This window comes from Aquarana catesbeiana, linkage group LG04, assembly GCF_042186555.1.
Source record: "Aquarana catesbeiana isolate 2022-GZ linkage group LG04, ASM4218655v1, whole genome shotgun sequence".
Lineage (NCBI taxonomy): Eukaryota > Metazoa > Chordata > Amphibia > Anura > Ranidae > Aquarana > Aquarana catesbeiana.
The window spans coordinates 281,639,920-281,664,563 of record NC_133327.1 but is presented as its reverse complement, the minus strand read 5'-3'; the positions used below and the strand labels follow the sequence as shown (position 1 = coordinate 281,664,563).

Sequence of the window (24,644 nt, the reverse complement as noted above, 5' to 3'; positions counted from 1 at the left end):
TTATGGCTTCACTGCCCATTTCCTACTGCGCATGCGTGAGTCGCGCAGCGCTTTATGAATGGGTCGTGATGTGTTGTGGGACACACACAGTTCCCATAACACACCGCGCCCCATTCCACCGAAAAAAAACACGGGGAGGAGAAGAGACAACATCACCGCAGTGTAGGAAGAGGCAGATTAGGAAGACTGCCTAGCAACAGCCATTTCACGTAAGTAAAAATTTTTTTTTCTTTTCCTCCATTTTTTTTAGGTTTTTTTTGTGCAATTTTTTTTCAGGGTGGACCTCCACTTTAAATCATCTTTCTCAATCTTTAGAGTAAGACCCCTTTCACACTGGAGTGTTTTTCAGGTGCTTTTGGGCTAAAAATAGCACCTGTAAAGAGCCTGAAAAACACCTCCCCTGCAGCCCCAGTATGAGAGCCTGAGTGCTCTCACACTGGGGCAGTGCACTTGCAGGACATTAGAAGAAGTCCTGCAGGCAGCATCTTTGGGGCGGTGGAGGATTTTATCATTCTTTATAAAAGCGCGTTATCATTCTTTATATAAGCGCTTACCTATGGTGGTCCTGATTAGCCTAGCTCTGAAGAAGGGGGTGCGCCCCCGAAACACATCAGTTTTACCCTGTGATATGGTCCCGCACATGTCCATACACTGAGTTATTTTTATGGCTCAATTCAGAATTGTGTTTTGTGAGTACCCACTTTTTATGGATTTTCTTATTCAATAAATTGTCATTGATAATGCACTAGGTGTTTTGTAATATATATATATATATATATATATATATATATATATATATATATATATATATACATATACACACACATTTATATATATATATATATATATATATATATATATATATATATATATATATATATATATACACTATATTATTACCAAAAGTATTGGGATGCCTGCCTTTACACACACATGAATTTTAATGCCATCCCAGTCTTAGTCCGTAGGATTCAATTTTGAGTTGGCCCACCCTTAGCAACTATAACAGCTTCAACTATTCTGGGATGGCTGTCTGCAAAGTTGATTGGCTGCAAAAGCTAAATTTTCCAACCAACACATTCATGATTAATTGACCACTACACTATATTGACTTCTCATAAACGGGAATGGCAAGCTTAATCCTAACAGGTATTTCTACCCATGTAAGGATTACAGTACTCCCCAAATGATGCCTTTATTTGCTTTTCCTGTGAGAAGTCAGCAACCTTTGTTTAGGCATTACCCAAGGCCAGCATTGACTAGCTTAACAAAGATGCTGGCTCAGGGATGACATGTCATGGAAATACTGGTGCCTTTGCAACATAGGAAAGCCCAGGCAATAGGGGGAGTCATGCAGTGATTCGGGTGGCTTCCTGTACACGCCTATGATATACTGGATGTGTATATATATATATATATATATATATATATATATATATATATATATATATATATATATATATATATATTAGACATGTGCATTCATTTTCCTCCGAATGCATTTTCGTCCGAATTTTGGGTATTTTCGTTATTGTTTTAACAAACGATAACGAACGTGCAGAATCCGAAAACCGAAAGATCTGACATAAACAAATTCATTTTTGTTGTGACAACAGTTCAATATAGATAGGAGATTCGACATGATGCTGACAATAGCGATCTGTGTCCATCGAATCTGTGGTCGAATGTGCCTAACCTTAGCTCTATTAGTTCAAGATTATTCTACATAGAGAGAAAAGATTCGACATAGCGAGAAAAGATTCAACATTATAGAGACAATAGCAAAAAAGGTTGAATGTGCCTAACCTAACTCTATTAGTCCAAGATTATTCGACATAGAGAGAAAAGATTCGACATGAAGATTCGACGAAGCGAGCGGACATTTATGGTCAAATGCTCCACCCATAGGCTATATAAGAATTCTAATGTTGGTTGACTAGTAATAATAATTAATAAATATAATTATTACTAGTGTCATACAACATTAGAATTCTACTATAGCTTGTAGGCGGAACATTCGACTGGAAATGTAAGATTGTAAGACAGTTTAGCTGCTCCGTTGAATCTTCTTAGAACATTCGACAGACACCATATTATATCTTTTCATGTGACAACACTGAAGAAATGACACTTTGCTACAGTGTAAAGTAGTAAGTGTACAGCTTGTGTAACATTGTAAATTTGCTGTCCTCTCAAAATAACTCAACATACAGCCATTAATGTCTAAATCGCTGGCAACAAAAGTGAGTACACCCCTAAGTGAAAATTTCCAGATTGGGCCCAAAGTTTCAATATTTTGTGTTGCCACCATTATTTTCCAGCACTGCCTTAACCCTCTTGGGCATGGAGTTCACCAGAGCTTCACAGGTTGCCACTGGAGTCCTCTTCCACTCCTCCATGATGATATCACAGAGCTGGTGGATGATAGAAACCTTGCACACCTCCACCTTCTGTTTGAGGATACCCCACAGATGCTCAATAGGGTTTATGTGTGGAGACATGCTTGGCCAGTCCATCACCTTTACCCTCAGATTCTTTAGCAAGGCAGTGGTCATCTTGGAGGTGTGTTTGGGGTTGTTATCATGTTGGAATACTGCCCTGCGGCCCAGTCTCCAAAGGGAAGGGATCATGCTCTGCTTCAGTATGTCACAGTACATGTTGGCATTCATGGTTCCCTCAGTGACTTGTATCTCCCCAGTGCTGGCAGCACTCATGCAGCCCCAGACCATGACACTCCCACCACCATGCTTGACTGTAGTCAAGACACACTTGTCTTTGTACTCCTCACCTGGTTGCCGCCACACACGCTTGACACCATCTGGTCTCATAAAACTACAGGGCATGGTTCCATTAATCCATGTTCTTAGTCTGCTTGTCTTCAGCAAACTGTTTTCAGGCTTTCTTGTGCATCATTTTTAAAAGAGGCTTCCTTCTGGGACAACAGTCATGTAGACCAATTTGATGTAGTGTGCAGCATATGTTCTGAGCCCTGACAGGCTGACCCCCTCCTTCAACCTCTGAAGCAATGCTGGTAGCACTTATAAGTCTATTTCCCAAAAACAAACTCTGGATATGACGCTGAGCATGTGCACTCAACTTCTTTGATCGACCATGGTGAGGCCTGTGGAACCTGTCCTATTAAACCGCTGTATGGTCTTGGCAACCGTGCTGAAGCTGTTTCAGGGTCTTGGCAATCTTCTTTTAGCCCAGGCCATCTTTATGTAGGGCAACAATTCTTTTTTTCAGATCCTCAGAGAGTTCTTTGCCATGAGGTGACATGTTGAACTTCCAGTGACCAGTATGAGAGTGTGAGAGTAATAACACCAAATTTAATACACCTGCTTCCCATTCACACCGGAAACCACTAATGAGTCACATGACACACTGTTATACAAGCTGCACACTTCAGTGTTGTCACATGAAATGATATAATAAAATATTTACAAAAATGTGAGGGGTGTTCTCACTTTTGTGAGATACTGTGTATATATATATATATATATATATATATATATATATATATATATATATATATATATACAGTAAAAAATAGTATAATAGCTCAAAAAACCTGTGCCGTTTATCGTGAAAAAAATGGTTTTGAGTTCCAGTCAAATGACTTTGCCTGGGCTAATATTACAGTATGTCTTCAGTCTACTACATGCAGAAGGTAGCATTTCCTCAGTTTACTCTTCTTGTAATTTTGTATTAAGTCTTAAGAAGTGTGACTGCATCAGGGACGGATCTGTGTCAGACATAGCTAGGAACAGCAAAGGCACCAGTATTTCCATGATATGTCATCCCTGCGCCAGCATCTCAGCCAAGCTAGTCAATGCTGGCCCTGGGTAATGCCTAAACAAAGGTTGCTGGCTTCTCAGAAAAAAAGCAAATAAAGGCTTCATCAGGGCGAGTACTATAATCCTTGCAAGGGTAGAAATACCTGTTAGTGTTAAGCTGGTTGTCTATGGCCATTTCTGTTTATGAGAAGTCAATATAACGGTCAATTAATCACAAATGAGTTGGTTGTAAATACAGCCAATCAACTGCAGCTCTGATCAGTGTAATGACACAGTGGGGAGAATTCCTACATCCACCTTTAACATGTGAATGGGTTCATTTATTTTTCATTTAGCCCCCTGACTGAATGAAAAAACTGAGCCATGTTTGGCAAGATTTACAGTTCCCCAGCATTTGGCTCAGATGCACTTAAAGCAGAGCTCCACACAAAAGGCCTCCTCCCCCTTGCGGTGCCACATTTGGCCCCTTGTGGGGGGGGGGGGAGCGGGTACCTGTTTTTCACAGGTACTTGCTCCCACTTGCTGATGTGTTCGCCCAGTATTTGTTACTGCTGACTATTAATTTTTTGTTGGGGGGGCTGGAGTTCTGCTTTAACATGAAAAAAGATCTGATAATAGGTTTACTTTAACATTATCTGTGTTTGAATATACTGAACATTTAACAAATTAACAATCAGAAAATAGCTCAAGGCAACTCGGGTATAGTGGCGCAAGCACTTTCCAAAGGACTTGCATTTTTTAACTCACTATTGAACTAAAGCTAACTTTCAAAAGAAACAATTTTATTTATAGTTGTGTGCTTTATATTTTTTTCACTTAATCTTTGACTGTATCTTACTGCAAGATTTTGCTTTTATCTTGAGCTGTTTGAAAGAGAATTCAATTGGTATTTGTGTATTTCTGTTTCGCTGTTCTACTGCATTTTATACTTTTTTTTAAGATTTAAGGTTCGAGCAATCGATATAATTTCAGAAGAGAGTAAAGTTCACTGAATCTGATTGAATAAGATTGCATATATACATCTGTATGAGCTACATAGGAAATGTGGAAGCAGTTGCCTGATTGTGCTATTTTCTGGGGTAGCCAAGGAGAAAAAAGACGCATGATTTAACATAAGAATTTTGTGAAAGATAGAGGAGTTAACCATGTCAGCAGAGTTTTATTTTGCTCCACTGTCAAATCACTTATTCTAATTGCTGTACATAACATTAATTAATGTAGAAATCATACATTAATTAGTGTAAAAACATTATTATGCTCTTGAAGGCTAAACAACAGAATCTTATGTGTTACATTTATTACACCCACAGGGATAGGCAGCACCTAAACTAAAAGAATTAGACCTGAGCTAATTTTCTTTTGGGTCATACAGCAATTGCAGACTTTAATTAATTGAGAGCTCTTGGTATTAATCGGTTCAATGGTTGAATATAAAATCACCCCAGCATATGGGTAATCCACACATCGGTACAGTGCAGTCGTTATACAGTTACATAAAAATAATAGTTTGCACACACAGAGAAGGAATCTGTCTCCTGTAGGACTATTTTCAAATGCTCCATTTGCTTTGCACTAGTTTGAAACTTTAGTAAACCTGGAATTGTGGAGTAAGTTGTAGTAAAGCAAAGCATATACTGTATTTTGCTCTTTATTGGCAAATACCAATTTATCAATTAAAATTTAACATTTATGAATAAATGTCTACATAAAGTAGCAAAAAATTAAAAAAAAAAAAAAAAAAAAAAAAAAAACAGACGTGGAGGGGCTTTAGTTAATTTGAAGTAAATTTGGCTCTCTGATTTATTAAGAACTTCAAACCAGCTTCAGGTCTGGAGTGTAGTGCTGACATCTATAACTGCTGCATAATGCTTTGACTTTTTATTGCATATGTGGTAAGGATCTAATTTCCATGAGCTTATATTCTTGGTGTCTCTACCCTCCATCTCTTTGCCCTAGTCCCAGGAAAGGGTAAAATGATATGGGTTTTAATGGTAAAGAAGTGCTTTTGTAACACTTTTGCCTAAGGCAATTGACAGTCAAATGACAGTCACAGATTACTGGCTGACATTAATTGGCTTGACTTAGGGGGGGCACATGGGGGGACAGGGACAAAAGTAGGGGGGCCAACTATAAAATGCAATTCTATATTCATACCCATACCCATACCCAGGGTGTGCTACGTGCAGAGTACTGAGTTCAGGGTGTGCTACGTGCAGAGTACTGAGTTCAGGGTGTGCTATGTGCAGAGTACAGAATTCAGGGTGTGCTACATGCAGAGTACAGGGTCCATGGTGTGCTACGTGCAGAGTACAGGGTCCATGGTGTGCTACGTGCAGAGTACAGGGTCCATGGTGTGCTACGTGCAGAGTACAGGGTCCATGGTGTGCTACATGCAGAGTACAGGGTCCGTGGTGTGCTACGTGCAGAGTACAGGGTCCAGGGTGTGCTACGTGCAGAGTACAGGGTCCTTGGTGTGCTACGTGCAGAGTACAGGGTCCATGGTGTGCTACGTGCATAGTACAGGGTCCGTGGTGTGCTACATGCAGAGTACAGGGTCTGTGGTATGCTACGTGTAGAGTACAGGGTCCATGGTGTGCTACGTGCAGAGTACAGGGTCCATGGTGTGCTACGTGCAGAGTACAGGGTGTGCTACATACAGAGTCCTGGGTGTGCTACGTACAGAGTCCAGATTTCAGGAGTGCCACATTTCAGCTGAAAAAAAGCCTGGAGTAAAAGTATACAGTGCAAACACTGTCTGCAGCCATGAAAGATACAGCCACAGCACCTGTGATCATCATTATCATGCTAATGATTACACTGTACTTTATGTGACTGTACTGTATATAGACTGTACAGTGTGATCATCAGCATCATAATGATGATCACAGGTGCTGTGGCTGTATCTTTCATGGCTGCAGACAGTGTTTGCACTGTATACTTTTACTCCAGGCTTTTGTATCTTTCATGGCTGCAGACAGTGTTTGCACTGCATACTTTTACTATTCTTGTCAAAAGTAGTAACAGCAGTATATTGTAGCAACATTTGCAGTCTGAGTCTCACTTTAGTACTATACTAGCCTGCTGGCTGAAAGAAAAAAATATATTTAAGGATTGTAAAGAATGTATGAGGCTGCAGAACAGTTGGAAGTAAGCTGGGAATGGAAGGGTGTCATGCACACAATCAGTGTGTGGACTCCTAGTTTGGAATGCCCAAATCTGAGACTGGAGGCTGCAGGATGTGTTCAATACAGAATTCTGGGAGTGGAGAGCAGAAAGTAACAGCAGATAGTGAGGTGGAAAGGGGAGGGGGTGAGGATCGGTGTGTCTGATCACTGAATACTGCATAGTCTTATCAGGAGAATGTGGAGCCATGTAGTACACAGAGGGAAGGAAAGTAAAGCTGGGGGTGAAAGATGCCGATGCATGAGGAGAAAGTGAAAGTAACTTTTCTCCTCTCTCACCTCGATCATTGCAGGAACTTCTGCAGCTTCTGGAAGCCCGCGGGATGAATTTGCAGGGAAGGACAATGCACTGTGTGCACCCATTGGCTGAGGAGGCAGAAGCACTGCCCTCTGCTGCCTTCCCAACCAATAGGTAGCTTAAGCTCACATAAGTGCCTTCTTCTCTCCCGACATCATACGGGACCTCTCAAGAACCGACCTGCTTTACAATGCAGGCAGATCAGGGACAAATGTATTTTGAGCCGGTATCCAGCGTCTGCAGTTTGGCTCCTGCAGCTGATAGGCTACACTAGCCTGGCTGCTGTGAAACTGACTGATGTTCTGGGGGGGTTGTCCCTGCCTGGAGAAGCTCAGAACCTGAGAGCCGACATTGATGTCTCTCTATCCCCTCCTTCCTCTCCCGCACTGAATGATACACAGCCGATCTGCTCCTTCTCCCCCTCCTCTCTCCTGTGTGTGCTCCAGGGAAGTCAAGTGTGAAGCTAAGGAGCTCACACTTCCCGCGGTACACACACAGGAGAGAGGAGGGGGGGAAGGCGCGGATCGGCTGTGTATCATTCAGTGCGGGAGAGGAAGGAGGGGAGAGAGAGACATCAGTGCCGGCTCTGACGTCACTGGTTGCTAGACGCGAGGCGGTCATAGCAACCAATGGTCGGGAGTAGATTCAGGAGGTGGAGGCGGAGCCGGAGCCAGCAACACAGTGGCTCAGTCCATACCAGTCCCCTGCATTCCCAGTGTCCATTTTTTTAGTTGGGGGGCACATAGGGGGGCACAGTATAATGTTGGGGGGCCATGCCCCCCTCTGCCCCCCTAGTGACGCCACTGGTACTGCTTCACTGGCCTAAATAAACATTTTCATCCTCATTTCAACTCCTTTGCGTTTGGCTTCCAGAATCTTCACTGTAACAATGATTGCTAGTAGTAGTAAAAACTTTGAGGGAATTCACTGTAAATCAGGGGGCAGACCTATGTTCTTAGTCATTATTGGGATTTAGGAGGTTGTCGGGAATATAATAATGTTTTTTTCCAGTTATTAACTATATAATAATATATATAATAAAATAATTATATGGATGATGTTCAGTTATATAGAGCTTTAGCTTATTTGCCTTTTCTGGAGAAATTTTAGCCCTTATAATTGTCCTGCTGCTTAGAAAGGAGTTAGGTGTTAAGGGAGGTATTATGATATATGTAAAATTACTTAAAAGGGAAAAAACTCTGCACTCAGAAGTAAAAAGCAAAAGAAACTGCCAACACTTAAAGTTTTTGATACAAAAACCCATACAAATAATACATTAAAAAAGTGTAGTGCCCAGAAATAGATATCTGAGCAATTTAAATTAAAACAATTGCTATTAAATCAAGTGAAAAAAACATGAAAAATATTATAATGAAAGTAAGTCCATCTAAGAGGAGAAAAACACTCCACAGAAGTAAAAAAAATGTGAAAAAATGATATACCTAAAATCCATATATGTGATAAATCTATATAGCTAAATGTTCTATTTAAGAAATTCCAACAATTTTCAGAAATAAATCCTTCAACGGAACTTCTCTGCCAGCAAGCAAAGTGAAATGACCCCCCACCACACAAACATGCTCTGATTAATGCACCTTACCAGAATGTTTGACCATATATAACAAATGGCCAAACAAGCTTTGTATATACTCCAAGTGGTCAGGAATCATCAGAGCTAAAGAAAAAATGTACAATTTGTATAAGAAAAAAGATTTGCTTCTAGTATCAAAAAACAAAACCAGCAGCCAGCATCAACAATGGGACATATTGTGTAAGAAATAAAAATTAAAAAATGCAGCGCTAGGAGAGTATAACAACCCCAGAGATCACTCTATGGTATATATATATTCAAAAAGAGAAATAGTGATTGATTATATGAATACACATTCAAAAAGATATACAAAAGTGCTCAGTGCATAGATAGGAACAATAGGTGAACTCCTGTGGGCACAGCACAAAATCCTGAACAGAAGAACACATAAAGTTCATATATTAGTTTACACATGAAATGTTATCTGACCAAGGCTGATCAACAAAGCAATATGCCTATAGTGAACACTCATAAGTCCATAAAGACATTCAATATAAAACATTCTGTTTCATAGAAATGTTATTGAGATGTTGTTATTCTTATGAAGAAAATAACCAAACTGTAGTATAAGGAGTGATTTTCACACACGACACTCAGGGATGTGTATCCCACACCAGGGAAGGGGAATGGGTACTCTCTTACCCCAAAGCGTAGACACACACGCCAGTGGTGTTGGGTCAATCAAGCATGAAATAATCCTCCAGGCCAGACTCTCTGGGACTCCTGTAGAAAGGATGATGTATACCAACATCTACATCCAGGGGGGTCAGTGGTGAGCTGTCACAGTAAGGATTCCGGCACGGTGCTACTTTTTGTCTTCAAAAAGGCAACATAAATCATGACAAGCCCCAGTTGAAGTACCTCTTGTATGAAACATGTCAGGTAGATAGCCTGCTTGGCTTTAAATACCGCACATTTTATCAATTTTTTGTGATCACGCCATGTTCACATCTGATCTGATGTCTGTACGTTTTTTATCTATTTTATTTGATTACATTTTTATCTCGGATTTATCTGCAGTATGTGGAGGCCTTTTTTGTTTTTTCCCTTGATTTATGTTGCCTTTGTGAAGACAAAAAATACCACCCTGCCGAATCCTTACTGTGACAGCTCACCGCTGACCCCCCTGGATGTAGATGTTGGTATACATCATCCTTTCTACAGGAGTCTCACTTGGAGAGTCTGGCCTGGAGGATTATTTCATGCTTGATTGAACCACCGCCGCTGACGTGTGTGTCCACGCTTTGGGGTAAGAGTACCCATTCCCCTTCCCTGGTGTGGGATACACATCCCTGAGTGTCGTGTGTGAAAATCATTCCTTATACTACAGTTTGGTTATTTTCTTCATAAGAATAACAACATCTCAATAATATCTCTATGAAATTGATTATTTTATATTGGATGTCTTTATGGAGTTATGAGTGTTCATTATAGGCATATTGCTATGTTGATAAGCCTTGGTCAGATAACATTTCATGTGTAAACTAATATATGAACTTTATGTGTTCCTTCTGTTCAAGATTTTGTACTATGCCCACATGACTTCACCTATTGTTCCTATCTATGCACTGAGCACTTTTGTATATCTTTTTGAATGTGTATTCATATAATAATTCACTATTTCTCTTTTTGAATATATACCCCAGAGTGATCTCTGGAGTTGTTATACTCTCCTAGCGCTGCATTTTTTAATTTTTTTTTTAATCATCAGAGCTCCAGATAACAGTTCTCCATATACACATTCCAAAATAATTCATCCAGGTTAAAAGAAAAGCAAAAAGGCTCTCATTAAATCAATTTAATGTAAAGATTAAAACATACTCACAAGGCCGTCATAATAAACAAGTGATATATAGTATCAGAATACAGGCATCCTAATTCCTTCCTCAAGTTACGCATCTAACTTCAAGGTCCAGGCTGGCGTGATCGCATCACTCTCATTGGCCCAACCCTATGAGTTTTATCACCACGGACATCATCAGGGGGAGTGGCCATCATGTTTGTGTGGTGGAGGGTCATTTCACTTCACTTGCTGGCAGAGAAGTTCTCGTGGAGGATTTATTTCTGAAAATTGTGGGAATTTCAAAAATAGAACTTTTTCTTAATGGATTTATCACATATATAGATTGACTTTAAGTATATGATTTTTTCACGTGGTTTTTCACTTCTGTGAAGTGTTTTTCTCCTCTTATATGAACTAAAAAGGGGGAGTTTGGGACTTTACATGAGACATGTGGGTCACATGTCTCCATCCCTAAATCTGTGTAAATAAAGTGTTTTTTTTGGGACTTTGAATGAGGTGGGTGCACATGGCTAGAAGATGAGTCGATATCAAAAACATGTTTTTTATTGGTGAAACAGGGAACATCTCAAATGACATGATACATGCAGCAATAAATAAAATTGTCAATCACATATTACAGACCATATATAGAAACAAACAGTAGGAACCAGCCAACCCCTGTGTGGTGTGGAACAAATCTTGGATGTAATAAAAACAAATACATGGTAGGTGGTGAACTCAAAATAATGTAGAGAGTAGAGGCGTCTGCATGAGAAAAAGTGCATCCAAATTAGCCAGACGCGTTTTGTGGATAATACCACACTTCAGGGGCGGGTGCATGCAAATCTATAAAACTAAACTTGAGTAGACCAGTATGATCCAATGTTGTAATGGGATTGGGTGGGCTTGCCTCTTCCGCAAATTGGTGTCATATTTCGACTCCATGCGCATGATGTCCACACAGGGCTGTCTGGTGCTGGTATGTTTGAATTTTTCCATCTGGTGTCACTATATGGAGGGGTCGTTTCCAGTCTCCATGGGCGGTGGCTGCTGCTCGGGTGTGGACGTCTCTCTTACTCGGTTGATGCACCTGTGTGACGTTAGGAAGGAGCCCGTGGGGTGTACCGAGCATATTTAACATCCTTACTCTGTGTTAGCCAGTCCTCATGGTAGCACCTTTTTTGTGCACACTGCACACTATTTGGAATCCACTTTTCTTACTTTAGTAACAGGTAATTACATGGTCATTCTTTTCCTGTTCATGCTCACAGTGTCTCACTCCTATTTTTGTCATTTATATCTGTTTCATAGTTTTCTTTTTTATCTCTGATCTGCTCTTTCCTCCTCACACACTATTTTCCTTTCCACTCACTTGTTCACCTGCACTTTGGTGTTGGGCTCTAGCAACTTCCCACCATATAGAGTATTTACAGTATACCCAATATATATTTTTAGATATGAAGCCCACTCACACCACTATCAGGATCTTTGTCTTTCGTCTTCTTGGGGGTCATGTTTATGTGCCCCATCCCTCTTCTGCAGGTCCCTTCCACAGCTCCCGGTACAGACCATTTGGGCAGCCTCTGACTCCTCGTCCCCCATTTTCCAGACTTTTTACAATGTAAATACTTATAGGGATGAGTAATTCTCTGCCTTCCTTTTTGTACATCTCCTCCCCATTGAGGGGTACAACATTGGATCATACTGGTCTACTCATGTTTTGTTTTATAGATTTGCGTGCACCCACCCCTGAAGAGTGGTATTATCCATGAAACGCGTCTGGCTAATTTGGATGCACTTATTCTCATTCACTCATTACATTATCTACTCATTACATTATCTTGAGTTTGCCACCTACCATGTATTTTTAAGTGTTTTTTATTACATCCAGGATTTGTTCCACACCACACACTGGTTGGCTGGTTGCTACTAATGTTTGTTTCTATATATGGTCTGTAATATGTGATTGACAATTTTATTTATTGCTGCATGTATCATGTCATTTTGCCATGTTCCTTGTTTCACCAATAAAAACATGTTTTTGATATCGACTCATCTTCTAGTCATGTGTACCCACCTCATTCAAAGTCCCCCCAAAAAACCCTTTCTTTCTCCTCTTAGATGGACTTATTTTCTTTATAATATTTTTCTTTTTTTTTTCACTTGATTTAGTACCAATTGCTCAAATATCTATTTCTGAGCGCTACAGTTTTTTATGTATTATTATTACAATATATACTTACAGAACAGAATAGATGTCTTTCATAACCCTTCCACCAACCAACAATCAATGACAGTTCAACTAGCCATATTCTCTCCAGCAGAATTTCATAGCTCAAACTGTTAGGTTGATTTACTAAAGACAGATAGGTTATTCGCTTTACAAGGGAATTTTCCCCATAACCAATTGAATGTGATGAAAATTCTCTTTGCAAAAAATACCCAATCAGCAAAAAAAACATTACGTTTACTTGTGCATAAAAATCCTCAAAGTGAATAGCCTTTAAAGTGGTTGTAACCCTAAAAAAGAAAAAAAAACACCTGTCCCTTTAAAGTTTGAATAACAGCATAGTGCTGTTGCAGTGTATTTTGTCCTTTTCTATGTTCTAAAATACCTTGTTAATTTCTGCCTGTTTCTGTGTCTGCCCTATGTGAACTGACCATGGTAATCATGGCTGCTGATCCAAGATACCATGGTCAGTTTACATGCCCCTGTCATCTTTCAGTTTCTCCCTCTCCCCCTCCCTCCCTGTCTGTCAGCTCAGTCTGTGTAGTGAGAGCCAATCTCCTCCCTGCCCCTCCCCTCTCACCCCCTCTCCTTCCCTCTCCTTCTGATTATTTCTGCAGCAATACATAACCCCATAGCCCCCAATACTTGTATCATCTCTGTTTTATGAAGATCTAAAGTACTGTGTGTCATTTTTTCTTTTATATTATATTCCTAAATATCTCCCTTCACAGTGCCCCTCTGCAGTCACGTGACCTCCCACTACTGGCCGGCTGACATCAGAGGGGAATCTCAGCCCCTCCTGCTGCTCTCCTTAGATCGGGAAGGAGAGTGGAGGAGATCATGTGACCATAGAGCGTTGGTGTGAAAAAAGGTATTTAGGATAACATTTAAAACAAAAATTACAACACAGTATTTTAGATCTTCATAAAACAGAGAGGATATAAGTAATGGGGTTATGTGACTTAACAATCACCACTTTAAGCAAAGTGAATATGAGCATGTCAACTCAATGTAAATCAATATACTTCTCTGAGTGAGTGAGTAAGTGAAAAACAATTTATCTCTTTCTTAGAAACTTGGAAATTTAAAAAATATGACAATTGTTAAGTTTTTGTCCTACAAGCATCTTTCTGCAAAAAAACTATATCAGTTTAATCTGTCAACCTAAGAATCTAGCAAAATTTATGAGCACCTTCACATTTTCTATTATTTGGTTGACTACAATGAAATTAAAATGCAAAAACATAAATCAGCTTATATGTAATTTATTTATACACGTCAAACCACATTATTCGCAGATATGTTATAAAATTATAATCAATCATAATGTCTTAAAAAGGTCTTATGACTGCACTGTTACTCAATATATGAGGAGAGGTTGTCAAACCTGAACCTTTCTATTTTAGCTAAAAAGATCTGCAGTCAGATTTCAGAAGAAGGACAGGACATAAACTGACAGTGTACAATTTCACTGAGTGTCAAAGTATGAATACTTAATGAATGGCTATATTCTATGAGAATGTGAGAGCTCTTTTTTCTTATTACAGCTATAACTTGTGGTCATCCTGGAAATCCTGCCCATGGAATTACCAATGGAAGTGAATTTAATTTAAATGATGTTGTTAACTTCACATGTAATCTAGGCTATGTGCTTCAAGGTTCATCTCAAGCACAATGTCGCAGCAATGGTATGTGGAGCACCCCTCTTCCATATTGCCGAGGTAAGATGTTCTGAGTATAAATCTTCCTTAGCTAAAGAGTTGGTCCAGTAGAAATTGATATTGTAGTTAATTATAGATACTATAAACAACACCCCATGCTCCTTATATTTTTCAGTGGCTTAAACTGCGCTGTCAAGGAATTTTTCCCCTACTATTACCACAAGGGTTTAACATCTGGATTACGTCTCATAAACTGGAATAGCAAGTTTCTGGTTTGTGAGTACAGAAATGCACTTAGCAAATGTATCTCCTTATGCCCTGTACACTCGGGTGGACTTTTCGACAACAAAGGTCCGACAGTCTTTCCTACGGACTTTCGATGGACTTTTGACGGACTCCCGACAGACTTTCGAACAAACGGACTTGCCTACACACGATCACACCAAATTCCGATGGATGTGTATGTAATGACGTGCGACCGGACTAAAATAGGGAAGTTCATAGCCAGTAGCCAATAGTTGCCCTAGCTTCGATTTTCTTTTTTTTTTTAATTGTAATTTTTATTGAAGTTTCAAACAGGTACATACATGTTAGAGTCATAACAGTAGTGACATATACAGATGTTCCGACTAGAAACTGTCTATTCGTTTATTAACATTGTGGTAAATCGAAACAGTAAAATGTTGAACAAAGGATGGTTGTCGAGTAGTAACAGGTTCTAGACGGGAAAAAAAAAAAAAAAAAAGGGGGGGGAGGGGGGGTTAGGGATGAGGGGGGAGGAAATAGGAGCTGGAGGGAGAAGGGCACCAGCAGGTTGTGAGTGAAGGGATAAACAATCCATAAGTAGTTTACACCAGGGTAATTACAGTTGAACAGTACATTTTGGATGATGTAACCAAAGAGACCACATATCTTTGAACTTACGTAAACGTGACCTAGCTTCGATTTTCATCCGTCGGACTAGTATACAGACGAGGGGATTTTTCGATAGGAACTGGGTCCGGTGGAGTTCCGACATAAAGATTTGAAACATGTTCCACATCTAAAGTCCCTCAGATTTTCGACAGAAACAGTCTGCTGAAGGTCCGATGAAGACCACAAATGGTCGGATTGTCCGCCGCATTCGGTCCGTCGGACCAGTCCGGTCGAAAAGTCCGCTCGTATGTACAGGGCATAATTCAATAGGTGCTTAGCTTCAATTTAAAACTACTTTGTAAAAAAGTATAAGAAAATATACTAAAAGCACTCAACCATAGTGTACAGCATCAATTTAGTCCTCAAAACCCCTCCTAAGTCCATTTAAAGAAATGCTGCCCTCATCAAATGCTGGCCTTCAGAAAGTCCTTATTTGCATAGATCCTCTGGAGGATTCACGGACACTTAGCAGAGAAGAATCATAAAGTGACTGAAATTTTATGGAGAAAAGTATGCAGCAGAGCTTTTCTTTCATTAACTTGTACTTTACTACAGAGTTGCCTTAGGCAGTTGCCAGGGGTGGGCATGCACAGGCATTAATAGATACCCTTAATCCATAGCCAGATCTACTAAATGCAGAAGGCAAACTCAGCTCTGAGCAGTAAAAATTAAAAGGCCCCTCAAATTTCAAGTGCATAATCAACAAGCGCTAACATAACAAAATAAAATAGACTAAATAACCTCTACAAAAATACCCCACTCAGTAATTTAAAAAACAAGACATTATAATTCACCCATTCACCACTCATCCTTGTGCACATCAACCATATAGCAAAAGTACCAGTGCCATATGTGCATGATATAATAAAATAATTAAACTGGCTATCATACCACTATATGTTTCATTGAGTCTCATTGAGACTGGAGTACAGCACAGAAAATCCAGCATGTGGAAATCAACATTCTGACCATACTTATATATAAGTTGTGTTGCAACAAGGGTCTGGTGTCAAAGATTCAATTAACCACTTGCTGGCTACCCTATAGCAGTTTTACTGCTACAGTGCGGCAGTTCTGCCCACCCTATAGCAGTTTTGCATAGAATCACGTATATATACAAGATCTGCACTTCTGCCTGCAGGGGGCATGTGTGCATTGCTGGTCAGCCGGTTCTGCTGTGATTATTCACAGTAGAAGCTGATCTGTGGGTGCTATGCACTCAATATTCTCCAGCACCCGACGATCATTGGTAAACCCCACAGAACAAGGATCTACCTATGTAAACAAGCAGATTTCCGTTCTAACAGGGGGGAAGGGGTAGATTCTGTGTTCTTGCAAAGCAGGGACTAGAATCCATCTCTTCCCCTATTAAAAGCAGCACATACAGTACACTAAAACACTGGTTAGGCAGACAGTTAACCAATTGATTGCCCTAGATGTTTAACCCCTTTCCAGCCAGTGTCATTAGAACAGTGAACAGTGCTAAAAAAATGCACTGTCACTGTACTAATGACACTAGTCACTGGTTTTAGCAAAGTGTCAGTTAGTGTCCAATTGTTTGCCGCAATATCGCAGCCCCACTAATTGCCAGCATTTACTAGTATAAAAAAATTTAAACAATCCATAAATATATAGAACATAGTTTGTACATGCTATAACGTTCACATACACCTATCAATAAATGCTTATTGGGATTTTTTTTTACCAAAAACATGTAGCAGAATACATATTTGCCTAAATTTATGAAGAAATTTGATTTTTTATTTTTTTTATTGGATATGTTTTATAGCAGAAAGTAAAAAATGTATATTTTATTTTCAAAATTATCAGTCTTTTTGTTTATAGCGCAAAAGATTAAAAAAACACAGTGGTGATCAAATGCCACCAAAAGAAAGCTCTAATTGTTGGAAAAAATTGCATACATTTTATTTATGTACAGTGTTGCATGATTGCGCAATTGTCAGTTAAATTAACGTAGTGCCGTATTGCAAAAAAATGGCCTGGTCATGAAGGGGGTAAATCTTCCGGCGGTCAAGTGGTTAATATTCACTTACAAAAGTCTTGGCAATATAGGACACTCTCTAAGTTCATGTGTTATTGCACCTTATGACCTTACCTTATTGAGTCCACCTTATGCTAAAGTCAGGTACTGGAATTTCCACTTAGTGTTCATGCAGGTTAGTTCATACCTTTCATTCATGCAAAGTGAAGGATGAGCTGGACATGCAATAGCTGGTGTAAGTGGAGACCATAAGTGAAATCCACACTGAGCCAAAATTGCAAGCAGCAAATGAAACAGTATGTCTAACAGGGCATAATGAAAACCAAAGTCACACAACTCTAAAACTGCCAAAGATAGTGTGAAACAATAGGGTTATACATCCTCTACAAGCACTTAGCAAGTTCATATAGTGCATTCTGAACTTACTGCACCATGGCCATCACTGTGTCAATTCCACTCAGGCAGTAGGTGGGTTCCTCACAGACACAATTCATCCCTCAGCAAAGGTGTAATTGTCTGGTGTATAAGACATCATATCTTTACATTCCCACTGTGCTGTATTGTGACTGTGCTGTGTTATTGGAGGACAAAAATTTACTTTGGTCAACCAATTACTAAGTATGATTAGAAGAAATCTCCTGTCCTGTAAAGGAACCTGGGTCCTACCAGTAGTAAAGCTAAATATAGGTATGTTAAACAACATGGTAGATAACTATAGTCTAGTTTAATAAACAGTACTGTATATTTCACTTATTTGAAAAACTTACTAGAAGTTTGGTGTACTACCAGTTCTAATGTTTCATTTTACCTTTCCAAAAATAAGATACTAGATAATATTGTCTGGTTTATCATTTTGTATCTTCAAATATTATTTATTTCAAAGGCAAAACCTTTCTTACCCTGCCCTATCTAGCTTTAATCTTTCTTCATTTGTGAAGAGTACATCCCCTTTCAGTATAAAGGAAGACCAAGGAACATCTTTCAATTTTCAGATTATTGTCAGCCCTCCATAGCTCCATGAGGAGAACTGATTTAGTGACTAATGGAAATGCATATATTTCATGTCACAGGATCATTGATAAGAAGCCTATTTTCTAGAAATTTGGTTCAAACGTTGCTTGGTACAGCGTTAGAAGAAGTCGAGTATCAGAAATCTATTTGTGGTTGCTTGTGAGCTTTTATCCTCTTGATTTATAGATGCTTTTTATTTGCTTATATTGAATTGTTAGGTTTCATCTATATGGAAATGTAAGAAAGAATATGTCTGAAGTGTTTACTATTTCAAATAGTTTTTCAGATATCTGGGCCATTGAGAAAAGTTTGCCCCTATAAGCTTTAGTACACATTTATTTATGCTTGCATTAAGATCTAGGCATTCTGTTATGAACTTTTAACAATTTGTTTTATTTAAAAGGGAGGTTTGTGAAGATCTGGACCTGCACACACTATATTTTCCTCTCTGTTCCGTCATCTATTTCAAAGTCCCATATAAATGTAAGGTACTGATGATGATTGGCATACAGTGGGCATGGGCCAGATACTTACACAGAACAGTAACTTTCCTCCCCTTTGAAAACATATTAAACTTTTTATGGAAGGTTACTATAAAAAAAATGAGAAAAATTAGAAAATTTGCTCATTAGACAACAGTTACAGTATATTAGCTATATGAGCAAAGGAACACCACTAGTAAGCACATGAATGGTCATTAATTACACTCTGGAAATCACATAGACACAGTCCGCATGGAAGGTTCTATCTATTCTTTATGAATAGTTGTATGCTTGTATATTTTGTATCTTAGGGGCAATGTTCTGTCTTGCTTGTGTTTCCATTAAATATGTTTATCTATTTAACGTAGTTCCATTACAACATGCCCATGCTTATGATAATTATCTTGTAGTTTTCTTCACTTCCTTATGGACATGGGTTATAATACTAGTTACAAGAAATTATTACGTTCATGCTTAGTTACATGTGCTAATTTTTTTTTATTCCATCAGAATAAAATTTTAGATTTTGTGTGATTTTATAGCAATAGATCTACAACAATGGTGGTTGATAGTAGTCACCTTTTTCTGTGCCAGTATGCTAAAAATGTCCTGATGTACTAGAGAGGAGGTGGCTACTTTAAGCACTCTGGGCAATTGACGTTGATATGGCAACCTGATCTGACTTACCAAAATGTGAAGGGTGGTGAAGCACAGTGAAGTTAAATGATCCAGGTTTATTAAAATAGTACAAGTGAGCTAAAAGTAACCCATGTTTATTTAAAGAAGGTTATTCTTTACATGATTAGATATTTGAAGAGAGTGCAGATTCACTCTAGATCACTTTCCATTTTATTAATTCTGACCCAGAACCTCCTTGTGTAACTGTTCTTCACCATGCTTTAGTAAGGCTCCGTTCACACCTAAGTTTATTTGAATCACGGGAAAAAAATCGCACATTTGTAATGGCGTTATTTCTTAATGACACCCCAAATACAGTGCGACAAAATGTGCTAAAATTGTAGCAAAAGTTGAACAGCCAGACATTTGGTACATGAGCCTCTTTGGAGTGTTTTTGGAGTGGAGGGAGGCCCATTCAAATAAATGGTGCTGCTCCAAAAATGTGCACAAAAAAACACAAAAAAGCTAAAAAAAAAAGTGCGGTGCAGCAGCACTATGCTTAGGTGTGAATGGAGCCTAAATCAGACCCTCAAATTTATACAACAGTGGGTTCTGGATGTGATTTACAGAATAGGTAAAACATTTGAAAAAGAACGGCTGTGGCAGCACAATTTTGAGAGTGATCGTGTGAGTTGGAAGGATCATGAAACACATACTTTTAAGGTACTCAACACGTGTAAGTTAAAACCAAAGATTTTTGTTATAATGTAAATAAAAAACTGAAAACTGAGATAAAATAATTATTTAGACAAAATTGCATTCAGTCATAAAAGATTGTACGTCAAACTCGTCCAAACAGCATGTCTCATCCCCAATATATATTATCACATATTCAATATTAGATCTGTGTGTGATACAGGGTAGCATGAAAATATCTATCAGTAGGGATGAGCCAAATACCCCCCGGTTCGGTTTGCACAAGAACTTGCGAACAGGCAAAAAATTTGTGCGAACACCATGAAAAATCAAAAGTGCTAATTTTAAAGGCTTATGTGCATGTTATTGCCATAAAAAGTGTTTGGGGACCCGGGTCCTGCCCCAGGGGACATGTATCAATGCAAAAAAAAGTTTTAAAAATGGCAGTTTTTTCAGAATCAGTGATTTTAATAATGCTTAAAGTGAAACAATAAAAATGAAATATTCCTTCAAATATCGTGACTGGGGGTGCCCTTAGTATGCCTGTAAAGTAGTGCATCTTTCCCGTGTTTAGAACAGTACCACAGCAAAATGACATTTCTAAAGGAAAAAACGTCATTTAAAACTGCTCGAGCTGTAATGAATTGTCGGATCTCGGCAATATAGATAAAAATCATTGAAAAAAACGGCATGGGTCCCCCCAGTCCATTACCAGGCCCTTCGGGTCTGGTATAAATATTAAGGGGAACCCCACACCAAATTAAAAAAATTGCATGAGAGTCTCCCCAAAATCCTTACCAGGCCCTCCAGGTTTGGTATGGATCTTAAGGGGAACCCTGCGCCAATTTTTTTTTAAAAAATGGTGTGGTGGTCCCCCCCACAATCCATATCAGACCCTTATCCGAGCAAGCAACCTGGCAGGCCGCAGGAAAAGAGGGGGGATGAGAGAGTGCCCCCCTGAACCGTACCAGGGCTCGTGCCCTGCCCCCTTATGACGTCATGCAATGTCACGTAACGTCAGAGGGGGGCATGGTCACCCATTTACATCACCAGGTTGCCCCACCCTCAGCTATATAACAGCTGTCATTGCAAAAAGCCTGCAGTCACGGGACAGCACTCCCATTGAGGCAGAGTTTTTCCGTTTTTTTTTTTGCGGGTCGTCAGCGCTGTCATCGAAGATAAAGTGACATCGCAGGACACTTTTTTTTAATAAAGGGCCCAAACTGTCTCCTGTAATTTTTACCATTTTGAGACTTTTTTGGTGAATGTGTATGGGTACAATGTTCCTGATACCCATTCACATAGGGGGTCCGGGATCTGGGGGTTCCCTTGTTAAAGTGGGATCCAGATTCCGATAAGCCCCCCACCCGCACACCCCCACAACCACCGGGCAAGTGTTGTGGGGAAGAGGCCCTTATCCCCATCAACATGAGGACAAGGTGTTTTGGGAGACCCCAAAACACTCTCCCTGTGTTGAGGGCATGTGGCCAGGTATGGTTCAGGAGGGTTCTCATCCCCCTCCTTTTCCTGCAGCCTGCCAGGTTGCATGCTCACCAATTTTACTCCTCATTAATGCACAAAATCTCACTCCATGACTCTAAATGATTAATCTTGTGAGGAGATTTTAATGAAGTGATAGATTCCACCATTGATTCCACGAGCACCCATAGAAAGCACTCTAATGCACCATCTTACCTTGTCTCCTCAGAAGACTTATTTGATGCTTGGCACATGACTCTGAGAGGGATTACTTCTTCTATTCAAATTCCCAAAGAACCTACTCGAGGATTAACCTCTTTCTTGTGGTCAAATACACTTTGAAATCAATTTCAAAGGCACTGATTTGGTCTATTATGTAGTATGACCATGCCCCTGTCTCCAGTGAACTTCAGTTCATGGCTAGACCCACTCTACCCTCTGTATGGAGACTCAACTCCTCACTCCTTGACAACCCCACCTGCAGGGAAGAGGTTGCATTTGAGATTGGGTTCTTTTTCCCACTAAAACCAAGGTACAGTACATGATGATGCCATATTGTGGAATGTCCATAAGGCATTTATTAGAGGACTTTTTATAAAGATGGGAGCCCAAGAGAAATGTAGACGTCTTGACCAAACTATCCTCTTACGCAACAAAATCAGTGCCTTAGAGCAACTATATAAATCAACACTTTCTTCTCAAGTTGACTCACAACTTCGTACTTTGCATCAGGAATTGATAGAATTGCTCCGAAAGGGACATGTCTACTACATCAGATGCCTAAAACTTACCTCTTATTCTCAAGGCAATAAATCCGGTTCTCTGTTAGCCAACCAACATAAGTGCCACCTAGCAAAATCAAAAATTGCCTATTTACTTGGGCAAAACAAGGAAAAAGTAACTAGCCCTGCCAAAATAGCCAATATCTTTAGGGATTTCTACTCCAAACTCTATAACCTTAACTCCGCCTCAGACCAGAATATCCCTTCAATTGACAAGATTAACCACTTCTTGCAATCTATGACACTACCTAAATTATCATCTGCTCAACTCATGGCCTTATCTTCTACCTTCACTGTCACTGAAGTCGCAGGAGCAATTTCCTCCCTCGCACTACATAAATCCCCTGACCCAGATGTCTTCTCAAATTAATATTTTAAGCTCTACTCTGACATTCTTGTCCCTAGATAAACTAACATGTTTTATAGTATCACCAGCACAGGCCGACCCCCTAAAGAAAACCTTGAGGCCCTTATAGTTACCATTCCCAAGCCTGGCAAATCCCCAGACTCACCAGCCAACTACCACCCCATCTCTCTACTAAACACTGATATCAAGATATACGCCAAACTCTTAGCCACCAGAATTTCCCTCCTAATCCCACAACTGGTACAGGTGGGCTTTGTCACCGGGCGGCAAGCCCGGTTTCTTAATCTGATACAGTGGGCAGAGCATCACCGAACGCCTTCTCTGCTTCTATTTCTTAATGTAGAGAAGGCATTTGACAGGGTGAACTGGGATTATCTCTCTGCAGTACTTGTAAAATTTGGCCTCTCTGGATGGATATTTACAGCAATCAATGCTCTGTATACACCCCCCTCTGCTACAGTCTTGACGTCGGGATTGTTTACTGACCCCCTCCAGATAATCAATGGTACCCGGCAGGGATGCTCCCTAACCCCACTTATCTTTGCCTTAGTAATTGAACCTCTGGCACATGTGGTCCGCACTGACCCTTGTATTTCAGGCATAACAGTAGGCAACACCGAACACAAAATAGGCTTGTACATGGACAATGTCCTCTTGTCAATCACTGACCCACTTTGCTCTCTCCTGGCTATCCAAGACATTTTAACAAACTTTAACTCTATCTCACTGTACAGAGTCAACCACACCAAGTCTCATATGATAGGTATATCCCTAGATCCATCATCTAGAGCAGTGGTTCTCAACTCCTGTCTTCTGGACCCACTAACAGGCCAAATTTTAAGTATTACCTTGGGGAGACTTATTGTAATTGTAGACTTAGGAGCACTCTTGTACATATTTGGTGGCAATGTCTGATCATTCTAAAATTTTGCAAAGAAGTTTTTCAGTTTATTACCATGGTCACACATGTTTCCTGCTCTCTGTATCCCAAACTTGCTCTACTTGGTGTTGGAATTGAAAAATTGGCCACCACACATTCACATCTTCTTAACTCACACCTTTATAGCGGCCTGCCTATCCATTGCTAGATGTTGGAAAAGCCAGATGGCCCTGCCCATCTTTGAATTGGTTACTATACTCAACAACCACTTTTTTTTGTAATACTTGTTCTCTAAAGCCCACTTAGCTACATCTAGATTCTTACATAATTGGCGTTCTTGGCTTCTATATCCCAGAGCTCAACCCTTAACCTAAGATTCTCCACACACATCACCCTTCCAATTTCACTCTCATGGCGCCACTATAACTACACCCATGTCTATTTTCCCATTATCTGGATAGCAGGAAATGTAGAGATTACCTCTTGTTCTTGGTTGTTATCTTTAACTACCTACACCTCTCTTTTCCTTTCTTATATTATGCGCTTTTCTTATTAGCACCCTTATTCCACCCCTATTCCCACTGTTTCTTAGCATATACATTTGATGGTGCTCATGTGAGACTGTTATGAGATTTCTCTCACCTGGGCATTATCAGCCACCTCTATGGCCGATACTATTTTCTCTCTTCAGAATAATTACACCATTGTAACTTTGATTCTTTATGTGCTGTTATGTTTATATTGTATGTTCTGCATTGTCATCACAATACTTCAATAAAAAAAATTAAACATGCAGCGCTTTTTGGAATGTAAATAAAGTCCTTCAGAAATTTCCATACAAATGCAGTGAATTTAGAAATATGGAAGGCA

The 24,644-nt window shown here is 39.6% G+C and overlaps 1 protein-coding gene across 1 annotated transcript in view; it reads left to right on the top strand.

The window, feature by feature from the left end:
• Positions 1-24,644, top strand: part of CSMD1 (CUB and Sushi multiple domains 1) — a 3,274,537-nt gene that overhangs the window by 2,937,437 nt on the left and 312,456 nt on the right. Inside the window, exon 54 of the mRNA XM_073626646.1 lies at positions 14,429-14,602. Coding sequence (XP_073482747.1) covers positions 14,429-14,602 — 174 coding nt within the window. The remainder of the gene's footprint in view (positions 1-14,428; positions 14,603-24,644) is intronic.